Source organism: Pteropus vampyrus, unplaced genomic scaffold (genome assembly GCF_000151845.1).
Source record: "Pteropus vampyrus isolate Shadow unplaced genomic scaffold, Pvam_2.0 Scaffold184, whole genome shotgun sequence".
Lineage (NCBI taxonomy): Eukaryota > Metazoa > Chordata > Mammalia > Chiroptera > Pteropodidae > Pteropus > Pteropus vampyrus.
In genome coordinates, this window is record NW_011888965.1 from 1,363,924 (window position 1) to 1,377,000 (window position 13,077).

At 39.2% G+C, this 13,077-nt stretch overlaps 1 protein-coding gene and 1 pseudogene across 1 annotated transcript in view; one reads left to right on the top strand and one right to left on the bottom strand.

The window, feature by feature from the left end:
- The first annotated feature begins 1,002 nt into the window (after positions 1-1,002).
- DIAPH2 (diaphanous related formin 2) overlaps positions 1,003-13,077 on the top strand; it is a 791,459-nt gene continuing 779,384 nt past the window's right edge. The window contains exon 1 of the mRNA XM_011371113.2: positions 1,003-1,485. Within this exon, the coding sequence (XP_011369415.1) occupies positions 1,354-1,485 (132 nt within the window). The 5' untranslated portion in view covers positions 1,003-1,353. The remainder of the gene's footprint in view (positions 1,486-13,077) is intronic.
- Positions 3,501-3,619, bottom strand: LOC111746333 (annotated as a pseudogene).

The window sequence follows — 13,077 nt, forward strand, 5'->3', positions numbered from 1 at the left end:
AAGAGCAAAGGAAGATACATGAGCAACAGGCGTATGGACATGTTTAGAGCCTTGGGGTCTGAACTTAGATTTCAGATAGCTTCCTTAGCATATGTGCTCTTATTTTATTATGGTGGTTCATTCAAATTCTGCTTTGCCCCTCTAATATCTTGGTATGAACATTATTTTTAAAGGGCCCTGTTTAAAAAGGATAGAAGAAATATTGCCTGGGCCTCTTTCTGACAACTCAAAGACTAAAGACTAATGATAACACAGTGTCCCGCTGCACAAAAACACCTAGCATTTGCCTAGAGATTTACCTTTTAAACAAAGTTTCTACACGCATAATCTTATTCACTCCCCACAACAACCCTAAACCTAAAGCAGTTCCAGAAACTGAAAACACTCAATCCAATTGTTAGCTCTCTATAGGTGCTTTGGTTAAGGAGCCTCACACCCCCTCAGGGATTAAGCAGGGGGTGCCTGCTGCTTCTATTACTCAGCAGCATGGGAATAAAGGAGGGGCTGTATTTCTTTGGCTGCAACGCAGTCATGGTAACAGAAAGCACCCCCACTTTCTGCTTTGATCCATACAGTCTGTCTAGGCAATTAATCAGCACTCCCCGTGGTGGTTTTCCTTTGGGATGCCAGTTGCCTGCCAATCAGTCTCTCTCACAGAGTGTAGAGCAGGACCACACCCCAAGCAAGGCCTCTGCCCGGGAAGGTGCTCTGGCCTACACTAGAGAAGCCGATATTCGATATTCAGGTAGACCTGCTAGTAAAACACAGGTGGATACTCCCAGGCCTCAGTTTCCTCATCTCTAAAATGGGCTACACCTCCTCTCTCTCTCTGGACTAGTTCTCTCCCATTTCACGCTAGGCCCCTAGGAAGTGAAATCAGTGCTTAACCGCAGCTTAAAGTCCTCTGGTTGGGCTCCAGGTCTTGCGCCGGGCATGCTCAGTAGCTGGGGCCGACTTGGCACCCGGAGTAGGAAGCAGCTCTCAGCGCCCAGGCGGCTGACTGCGGGCACTTTGATGAATCACGTGTGTTGAGGCCCTCTTAAAGAGATAGGCACCAACTAATTTCTCCACCCTAAACACCGCCCTGAGGGCGGCGGCAGCGGTCGTGGTAATTGTATCTGCTCAGGGGCAAGGCTTGTCCTAGCGCTGAGTAGTGGCAACGGCGTGTGGCGTCTGGGGTGCCTGGGAACCCGGAGTACCGGGGGCCTGAAATCGGCAGCTTCGTAGGCATACACACTCCCCCTCGGGAAGAGGTGCTGCCGAATCAGCGCGGGGCAGCGGGACCGCCCCGAGGGGCTTCCTTAGTGGAAGAGAGGTGGGGTTACAGGGCACAGGTGACAGGGCCGGAGAAAGATGGAGCATCCCGGGGCGGCGGCGTCGGGAGCGGGAGGCGGCAGCGAGGAACCCAGTGGGGGCCGGAGCAACAAGCGGAGCACGGGGAACCGCGCCGCTAACGAAGAGGAAACGAAAAACAAGCCCAAATTGGTGAGTGCTCCCGCAACCCCCGCCGGTCTTGGGGACAGCGAGAGCCCCGGGCTCCTCCTGCCGTTGAGCACGGGAGACCCGGGGCCCCTTCCCAAGGGTGACCGCGACCTCGCTGTGCAAGTCCGGGAGCCGCTGAAGGAGCGGCCACGCCGAGGCGCGGAGACGGCGTGGGGGCGGAAGAGCACCCCCTTCTCCACTTAACCCCTTTCTCACTCTTGTCTGCCTGGGAGGCAGTGCGGGACGGGGAGAGGCCCCAGCCCAACTTGGGGAGACCCAGAGTACTGGGTAGGGTCTGTTGTTTGTCTAACTTGTGGGCACGAATCTTCTTTGCGCGATTCCATTCCCCTCCCACCCCTGTCAGTTGCTGGGTTTTGCCTCTTTGACGCTTAGGGTCGGGGCAGGGAGACCGCTCCTCTTTGCAGTCCAAATACTTGGGAGGCTACCCACGGACTTGCAAAGCAAAAAACAAATCCTATAAAACAAAAATAAAACACAACGTAGGCCCCCAGGCTTTCTGCTTTACCAGAAATCTGAGGAAGAGGCGCCTACGTGCGTCCCCGCCCCCCACCTTGCCTCTCCATGTGCTTTCCCGACACATTTCTTTGGAAGAGTGGAGGGAGCGTGGGAGTCGGAGGCTGGGTGAAGTGCCACCAACTGTCGTGTGTGTAATAGGTACAGGCATACAGCACTTCCACTTAGTTGGTTAAGAAGGCATGAGTCTCACGGTCCTGAGTGTGAACCAGTGGTAGCAGTCCATTTCCTGCCACTGACTTAATGTGCAGGGGAATGAAATCTATGGGGCCCGCTATTAGATTGGGAAATACTAGAGTTTCCTCAACTCATCAGTTAAAAGGGTTCCTCTTTTTCGGTAAACTTTCTAATTCGGGTGGCATGAGGGGAAACGGTTTTTCTGCACAAATTCAGCAAAATGCTCCTGTCTGGACGTTCTTAGTATAGCTGTGAAGCACAAGCCACATGTTACTCATCTAGTTTTCAGTTTTAACCAGCAACTTGATTATAATTATACTTAGAAAGGAGACGGTGATTTTTAACTAAAGACATTTCTTACGGCATCAGGCCATTTGGATGTACCTGTTATACTTCCCTCTCTTGCCTCCTATTTGCCTTTCAATTATGGACTATCCATATTGGAAAACAAGTGGTCAAAGCATTATAGTTTAAGGAAATATGCAGCCTTCCATTATGTGGGAAAGATTGGGTAGAATACAATGACAAGTTTAAAGTCTCATCAATTCCACCGTAATTTGAGGCAAACTGAGAATTTACTTACTCGATGTGTCCCGCTACCCCATTGTTTACAAATGAAATTGAACCACAAGGTCTTTGTGAATTGTCTATGCTGGGTTTAATGGGTGCTGCCACCATCGTGAAATTTAGAAGTTTTGTGAGTCTATCTCCCAAGTTTAATATATTTAAAAGTTCTAATGTTGTGATTTTGAAATTTATCAGTTTGTGGTAAAAGTGATCATATTTCCCTTTTTTTTTTTAACCCAGCACAAAACTGTGGTTTAAACAGTGATTAAAAGTTTAAACAAAAATAAAAGTGAACTAAGAGTTTCCACAAATGGTTTGGTACATCTAGCAAGAACCTTTCACTTTTAGGAAGTATGATCTCAAGAGAAAGCACTTATCTCTGTTAGTAAATAACACCTTGATTATATTCTTCCCTTTCCTTTGGTCATTTGTCCTGTTTTATCTTTTATGTTTTACTTGCTTTGACAAGGTAACTAGATAGTTATGAGATAGTATCACTTTCAGTTCCTAGCTAACACTGTTAGATGTTAAACATAGCTTGATATAGGAGAACAAGTGTTTGAATCCAGTCTGTTAATATCGGTGGGAAATTCTTTTTGCTCAAATAACTTGAGCCTTACATGATTTTTACAAGCAGCTGTGTCAGTTAATAAAAACAAATTTAGGAAGATATTTCAGCACTTTTTATTTAGGGCACATAAGTTGACCAAACAAGACTTGGTAATTTTTTTTTTTTTTAATGCCTACAGCACCTGGTCGTCCTAGGTGGTCTCCCATCCAAGTACTAACTAGACCTGACCCTGCTTAGCTTCCGAGATCAGATGAGATCAAGCATGTTCAGGGTGGCATGGCCGTAGACTAATTTTTTTTTTTAATGAATAACTTACTCCTTATTTTGAGTTGTCTTATTGAAGTACTCAACATTTTCTTCTGAGGCCTTTCAGAGAAGAGTCCATCTGGGACTCTTACTTTAAAATATTGCTAGCAAGATAAAGCTTTACCTAGACTAAATCTTATTGTTTTGAGTATTGTTATTAATCAGTGTAATAGTCCTTAATTATGTGTGTGTGTGTGCATGTGCACATGTGGGTTTATAAAAGAGCCATATGGAAATTAACTATGGGAGGCGAACACACAGTGTAAATATATATATACCTTACTGTTAAAGTGTACAGCTGAAACTTATTGAATTTCGTTAACCAATGTCACCATACAAAATAAATAAACTAAAAAAAAAAGCCATATGGTAATAGAAATTATTTGTATAGGTGATTGTGGAGGATAGTTGTTCTTAAACTCCTGAAATTGTATGAAAAAATTTGAGTGTATGATGCGTTTTTCTGGACCCCATAGCTTTTATCAGTTTCTCAAAGGCATCTGTCTTATAGAATAAGAACTCTATAGAAGAATAAGAATAAGAAGAATAAGAATTGGGTTACCAGCGAGAGAGAATAAAGGAAATGCCAATTGATTCTCCTTGAAGTTACTTGGGAGAGGAAGAGGTCAATGATGAAGGGAGAAGGGAAATAGCACTGACCACACGAGTGATTGATAGTGAAGATAATGCACCTGGGGGGTAAAAAGTTAATTACACAATATTAGTATAGTACTAGCTAAGATGAAAGTTTCCACTATGTAGAAAAATTAACTCAATAACTATAATGTAGAGAATTCATAAAGTATAAGGCTTGTGATTCACTTGTTTTCATTTAGTTCCTCATTGTTCTGGAAAACTGGAGAAGGAAGGCATGTTTTCTATAGAGAGGAAATGCAGTCTCATACCCTCAGCTATTGATGGGTATTAGTTTTTACAGAGACATTTCAGTACTTAATGACTTCTGCTTAAGATGAATTAAATCAAAATTTAACTATTTGCTTCAGTCTTCATCTCTGCATCCTCATAACGGCCGTTTTATTTTGATCCATTTTAACGAAGGCAACCTTGTTTTGGACTCATCACATTTTGAATGCTGCATTAGTAGTAGAGCTTTGTATTTTATGTAACTCTGGTTAGGCCCAGATTGTAGCATCTCATTAAACAACGTGAATCTTAGATTATTAAAATAGTTATTTGATGTCAACCATGGAATGTATTTATTTTGTCAAAGTAGTAAAGAGAGCTCTAGAAACGTTATGATTGAATCCCGCATATTTAGGTCAGTGACTTAACCATTAAGAGAGGCTAGTGTTATGGTAGATCTAACACCCCTCACACACAAACAATGTGTAGAATGGCTTAACATTCTTTGGTGTTTTTGTGTTTTGACTTTGTGTTTCTGTATAATTTCTGAAGTCTTTGGTGTTTAGTTAGTAGTCAAATGAATAACCTGAAGTAACAAGTTAATATTCTGGTTATTATATAACTTCCTGAGTATTTGGTTATATGTTTTTAGTTGGATAAATCATGTTTTGATTTTAATTGGTAAAGTCTGAACTTTATGATTTCATTTCTGTAACAAACATGTACTGAGCACCTACTACGTGCTAGTCATTATTCTGAGGGTTGGTGATATAAGGAGAGGGAATGAGGGAGACAGGGAAGTTAATTAATGATTAAAGAGCTATTTGATGAGGAACGATTGGAATATGCATAGGTGGGTGTTGTAAAAACATCATGAAGAGGCATCTAAATCTAATCCGATGCTTAAGTGTGGTAAGGAAAGGCTTATATAGTAGGTGACATTTGTACCAAGGCTTGTAGAATAAGCCATTATTTGAAGAATGAAAGGGGAAGGCGTTTTAGGTTGAAAGAACAACATACAAAAGTAGAGATGATAACGCCCAATAAAAGAATTACAGGTAGATGTTAATGGCTGAAACAAAGGGTATACATATGGTGGACCTATTAGAAAAGAGAGTCCAGATCATGATGGATATTTGTATGTTAGAGGTTCAACTTTCTGAAAGCCATAGTAAGCCATTGAAGATACGTAAGCAGGAGTACTGACCCAGATCACAATTGTGTTTCAGAAAGGAAGAATGCAATGGAGAATTTCCTGGAGAGGGGTGGCAGAATGGAGGCAAGAAGACCAGTTAGGAGAAGCAGAGTGAAGTTTAGAGTTAGAGACCTGGATTCCAATTGCAGCTAATCGCTCATCTATTTACACGCTCATCCACTTACTGGGCATCTTTTTCTGCATCTGTTTCATCCTGCCACTTCATTGACACTCTTTCCTGCCACTCACCCTGAACATCTTCACCAAATCTGAAATGTCAACCCTATTTCACCTGCCTTTCACAGCCCAGCTGGTGCCTCAAAACTCTCATTTTTCCCATTAAGCCTTCACTTTGGCTTACTGAAGGTTCCTCATTCTGAGCTAACTATCTTGAGTCTGAATATTATATGCTGATCTTGTATTTACAAAGATTTTAAAGTGCTCGGCAAGGGTTATGCTGTATGCCTACTTTTGAAAACTTTGCAGGCCAGTGCCTGGGTACAAAATTATTCAGTAGATTATTATTAACTGGGAATTCTTTCCCTGTAGGCCAGACATTTTGATAACGTAAACTGTTGAAAAGAGGCTTTTTTAAACATAAGTTTACTTTTATGTACCATTTTTTTTTTCTTAGTATGTGTACTCCATCAGATGAACCTATCAGTACATTCTTCTGTGTCCTTTCTCTAATTTTAAAATTCAGGAAGCTTTTTGGCTGGGAGAATTACCTTACCCCCTTGTTTGTTTAGACTTTGGTGATATTGGAGTTTGAACTTCATGCAGAGAAACAGTGTCAAAACTGATGATGACCCCAGTAGGATTTTTATTGTTGTTAGTAGACTTCATATTACTGACAAAAGTACTGAATGGTGGGCTGAAGGCCTTGGGTTCCAGTGTTTGTTCTATCTTATATTTGCTTGTGACCTCTGATGAGCCATTTAACACCAGAAATTTGAGCCCTTTGATCAACGTTTGTCAGTGAGAGAGAATGTTGGCCTGATTTGCTTCACAGGTGGTTTAGATAAAACAGTGATGAATGAGAAGACATTTAGGAAATTCTACATTGCTATGCAAATATAGAGCATTATTGTTAACTCCTTATATTACCTGAATCAAATGTATTGTGGTTGAGAGGTTTAATGGCTTTCTTGCAATTTGATAGTTCTAACATTATTGTATAAAGTACCACAATGTGGGTATATGTTGTCTCCCCAATTTCCTTTGTCCATTTGGAGGATTATACATTCTGTCCTTTTACTAATAATTCTGTTGAATTAATGTAAGATGTGAGTTTAACTTTTTTCACTGTAATTTTTTTAAAGGACCAGGATACCCTTTTCTTTAAATTTGAAGCCTTTAAAATTTTTGCTAAAAACTTTCATTAGATATTTATGACATTCTGTCTTGTCAGGCAGCTTACTACTGTTGTACAAATAAGGAAACTGAGTCACTGATGTGTTAAGGGGTCTAATCGAGAGATAAGTTTAAAAGCTATCACTTCTGTTGTCAAAGTTAGTTATAACACTGAGTCATTATGCTTCAGGGAACTCTGAAAGTGAGAAATTATTCAACCTCTTTCTTTGTTCCTTTTCAGAAAATTATAATTGTATTCCACCTAGATTTCACCCCGAGTACTAAGAGCTCTGGCAGTAGCAAAATGTCATTGAAGTGAAATTACATTCTATTCCAACCTGGTTTCGAAGAACACTGTAACTAACAGTATGCTCTGAAAATAGTACATACATAATATGTGCAAATTTACACGAATCGACACATTTGGCTAAATATTACTGGGTATCACTAGCACCATAGGGATTATTATTGAAGACCCACCTTTTTCCTATCCCTATATTTAGTCTGCCATGCAGAAGAGTCCAGTTCCTTCTTTAAGATTTTGGTTGTTTGATTGTTTTGTCTCAAGCCTGAAGAAACAAAGATGATGGCTAGGTGACTTATAAATATAATTATTTATTTGATATCTAAGTGGACATCTTGTAGAAGACACCCATGTGGAAGACAGCTTGAAATGGTGCATGTAAAGGAAGGCCCATATATATTTTCACACAGCTATTTATTATGAATGCAAGTAATAGAAAGAAATCAGCTCATACTAATTTAAAACTTATTTACCTGATCAAGCTGCATCTGTTTCAATATAAACGATTTACTCTGGCTGTAGCTTGAACAGGCACTCAACTGAATCCTGATACTTGCTTGCTTTATTTGAGGTGGCCTGGGGAAAAGGATATTTATTGGTGTCTTTCTCGTGGAAGAATGTGGAAAACAGCTCTTACCAATCACCATTTACACAGGCTTTCGTTTAGTGAAGGTTCTTCTGTATATTGCTTTAGGGACAGTAAGCTACATTGCTACCAAATTCAGACCAGCAAATTGGCCTCCAGTTTCTCCTGTGAGACTTCTAACAGTAGGGGATGCTACTTCAAGCGAGCAGCTTCTACGTGGCTATTTAGGCAGGCCTAGGTAGGAATCCTAAACTTCATTAGGAATGAGTTGTTCCTCAAAAGTTATTGAATCAGTCACCTGGCAATTCTGATACTCACTCAAGGAAGAAAAGACACCAGACACAATCCTTTAGGAAAACATATTGTTCTGTGATAGATATCCACATGCTTTGGTTAAGATCTGCTCAAAATTAGGATATTTTATCTGCTCTTGTTGGTCTTTCATCCAGCTAAAAGTGAAAGAGAGAAAAAGTTTTCACTTTATTTGTAATAAAATAAATTTCACTTGATTTGTAAAGAGGTAAAGTTTTCACTTTATTTGTAATATAGACTGATAAGACTTTAATAAAACGTATGAAAAATTTCGAACATACTAAAAAGTTGAGAGGGTAGTATAATAAACCACCATAAATCACCATATATCCATTACTCATATACAGTATTTCTCTTGATTTTCAACATTTGCTTCATCCATCCTTAATTTTTTTCCTTGCTAGAGTATTTTACTATAAATCCCAGATATCGTGTCATCTTACTCTTATGTAATTCAGTGTGCATCTCTTTAAGGGCAGTGTCACATCTTTAAAAATTAAGATATTCCTTGGTATCATCTAAAACTCAATTCATAATCAAATATCCCCAGTGGCCTCAAAAAATAATTAGATTTTAATCTAATGTGTGCCTAATGAATGAACATGTCACTGAACTACTTAAACAAATACAACTTTAAATTAATGGTAAATCTCATTCAGTTATTCCACATAAAGTATCATATCCAATTAAGTTCACGTCTGTCTGTAATTCTGTAGAAGTTTCTGGAAAGGTTGACTATACAAGTGTGGAGAGACTCTTTAGAACAGCTACTATGTGCCTTAGAAAATAGACCAGATTAAGACTTTTGGCTCTACTCACTAATTGGGTAATCATTCATTTTTCATTTTGCAATTTGTGAAGTGGGGTGGGTTTATCTGTAAGAATTTCTCTCCTAGAGAAATGTTGTAGATAGTTGGGCAAAGGAAATGTGTTCCTGATTTCACTAGATAAAGGGTTCATATAACTTTGATCTACACGTGCATACACACACAACTAAGCTTATGCTACTTGCTCTGGTTTTTATTTTAATACAAATGCTGTTTTGGTACTTGAGGTGTCTATTTTCAGCCTCTTTGTTTTTAACCTACACTCTAGGTTGCTGAATCTGGATAATTGGTGAACAAACCTTTACAAAGAACTCTGATCTTTTATGTTTCTTTATTTAGACATTTAACATGGTATTAAAATTAAAAACCAGGCTACACTAATGAAGTGATGGAGGTGGGCATGGGTGGAGTGGGTAAGTATGAAAAGTCGACTTGGGCAAATGGCCTAGACTTCACACAGATTTACTAAAGAAATTGCGCAATCACTGCTTTTCAGACCGCAATGTAGTGCTGATATTGTGCTGGGATGTGATAGGCATATCATTTCTTGAACTTTGTGGATTTAAGCAGATTTAGACTAGTAATCCATCTTTACTCTGCAACTTCTAGGCTGCCCATTTACTGACCTAATCAGGTGGGCAATTTTCCTCAAAACAGGAGATGAGTGATAATTATTGGAGCTGGACATGTATTATTTCCTCCTTTTGTTTTGCCCAGTGGAGAGAAAGCTATGGGGGTGTTGTCTTATGTGCTTTGAAATCAATCACTGATAAAAATCTCAAAAGCTTAATAGCATATTTAGCATATTATGTTGGCTGAAGCTGTTTAGGAAGACATGTATAGAAAGCAAGACCCTATATAGACTGTACGCTTACATTTCGAACTTTGGTAAAGTATATATGTAATAGAGAACAGGGCCACTGTGTATGGTGGGGCCCTACTCAAAGGTGAGAGACCTCAGAGGTCACATAACTTAACAAATCATGTGCCTAGTCACAAGACTGTGTCTTCAGGGTGCTGCTTTTTCTAATTCACACCAAACTGCCATATGGGCCAGCTACTACACTTAAGATGGATTTTATTCTCAAACCTGATAGGAAATTTAGCAAGGCACAGGACATAGTTTAAATGTCTTATTTATAATTGGTATTTACCATTTGTCATTGATTCTGAAAACAATGTATAAGGTATATATCTATGTAATATATTTTCCTAAACCTAGCTCCATTTGCTTTTAAATTATTGCAGCCCTCAAGTGTAGAGGGCTATTTCCTTGAGAACCTAGGCTACTGTTTCAATATGTTCAATACTTCCTCTTATTTAAAGCTCCTCCCTTTCTGCATTCTTCCCAGTAATTTTCTTGACATTATTGTTATACAGTGTTTCATATAGATACAGATTGTGATGGATAAGACTGCATTTTGGGGAAGTTAGTGTCATAACTTTAATTTATTTTCATTTACATTGCCCATGATATAAGGCAAGAACCTATAGCAAGTTAAGATGGGTTAAAATAAATTTGGCAGAAGCATTTCCTCTAATAATATGCTCTGCAGCCGAGTTCCTCACATTATAAAATCAGTGTTTTCCAGAAGTCAATGTATACATAAAACATTTGTGAGGAGAAACAATCTTTTCTTAGGTTTACCTCATAGCTTGTTTTTCATTAGCAATGCATTACCTTACATTTTCCCTTTCCTTTGGTTGAATAACTATGATCTTTAAACAAGATATTAAAGGGAAGAATAATTTTACAATGCAAAAAAACAAAAATGGCCTGGATTTTTTCCATGCTGGTGTTTTGGCCTTTCGTGTATCTATTTTACCAAAGCAGGGTGTATCCGTGTTTTGTAATCTTTAAATTCTTAGGCTTCCTCAATATAGCCTATACTTGCTTCATCAAACTGTTTTTAGATGGTCTCGTAAATTTCTATGAGATTCAAATGCTCTGTTTTTATATAAGCTGAGTAGGTCTGAGACCAAATACTAAATTTCAAGTGGCCATGTCTCTGTATAATGTGAAATTGAGGCATTATTACACTTTAAAGTAGGAATTGTTCAGGGCTCAAGGCCGGATTTTCCACGTTCTTTCTACCAGCTCTTGTGTAGCTAATTGTAGATCAAGATATGTTATGTTACAAATTCTTGCTTTCCACCCCCTGGGTTTAAACAATGTTATCACTTGCATGTTTCTAACTCTGAAGATCATCTTCGTCCTTGTCATTTTTACTGGTTACTGTGAATATTATTAATGATATAGCCTATTTCCTGGCCACAGAAATAACATACAGAGGGATGACCATTGGATGTGAAATCCATTATAGAATGTGACAGATTTATTTAAAAGCATTTCCCATCCACACTTGTCCCATCACTGACCATGTTGTCATAAACTAGTAGAGACTACATTTCAATCTTAGTACCACCACTTCATGTTTTCAGACCCCACGTTTTATTATATAGACTCTAAGAGTATTTCATGTGCTATACAGAGGTGAAATAGGCTAAATAGGATAGATATCTAACTGGTCCTATTAAACTTTTTTTTTTTTAATTTCTGGCATTTTAAAGAAGTTATATACAGAGTAAGCTGACTACTTTCTAAAAATTTAACTCTGGGTAAGTCATTTATCTATCTTCTCTCTGGGTGCTAGTTTATTCTGTAAAATAAGGGAGTTGAAATAAACAATTTCCAAGATCCCAGTGAGTTCTGATATAGTAGGAATCAAAGGTTATTGAGAGCGGTAATGAATCTGCCCTAACATAAATACATGACATCTGGGTTCTAGTTAGACAAAAAATTGACAGTCATGAAAGATGACTGTTTAATGCTGAATGCTAATGGATGAAATCCCAGTTAATTTTACTGTTCTGTTTCTGGAGTCTGAGTTAGCCTAGTTCAATGAAGGTCAAATTGACACTGTTTTGACCATGCACTGTATGCAGGGCCCTAGAGAATGCTGGCTCTGCCCTAGGTCATCCTAATCCTTGGGTGGTTGCCTTGATTCACTGACCAAGTACAATACTCGAGACTGCCCAGAGGTGATTCTCAATAACGAACAGTCTTCTGTGCCAGTTGCTATTCTAACTGCCTTGCATATATTTGTCAAGAACCGTGCAAGGTCTGGGATTTAATCCTGCTAACCCACCTGTCGTGTTTCATGGTTGAGTGCAGAAGACACAAGACTCCTGGGTCCGAGATAAAACAGTTTATTATTCATTGCAAAAGCAGAATGTCGGCATGACATGCTGGTTCACTATGCTCTTAAGTCTTATAAGGTTGGCCAGGATGGATGTCTCTACAGGTAGTGAGTTGCATTACAGGAGGGGAGCACTGAGTTTAGGGGATTTACAACTTTTATAGTAAGCAGAAGCAAGCCTGCTCTATGTCTGGGGAGGGGAGATATTATTACTTCATCATCAAGATTGCTTGCTACAAACACAGCCATGGGAAATGGCCTGGGGAAAGTGCTGTCAGGGCCTTTCAGTCTTGGCATCCTCAGCAAGAATGTGTAGGAATGCTCAGGGATTAATGGTGGATATTGTCCCCCCATCAATAGTAACTCATTTGATCCTCACAACCATTATTTTGTAGGTGAGGAGAAAGGCTCACAACATATAAGTAACTTGTCTGAAGATATACAGTGGTGAATTTGGAATTCAAGACCACTGTAACTATAAAATCTCAGGTTTTTAACCATGATTTTATAGTGCCTAAGACCCTAAACTTCAGAGTAGTTCTAAATCGACCTAAAGACCTAGTGGTTCTCTAGACTGATGATGGTTGGACCTGGCCTAGATCTGCACTGTGCTTATGTGTAATTTAGAAGACAGAGTTCATGGCCATTCATTTTAGTGCCACTGATAACAAAAGCTAAAATTCTTTGAATCACTGCTGTGAAGTAGTGGGTCAGATATGTGACCATTGTTAGACAAGAGCCATGAGGATAAAAGTGATATGGCTGTGGATTTTAAGGATACATGAACATACTTCTTAAA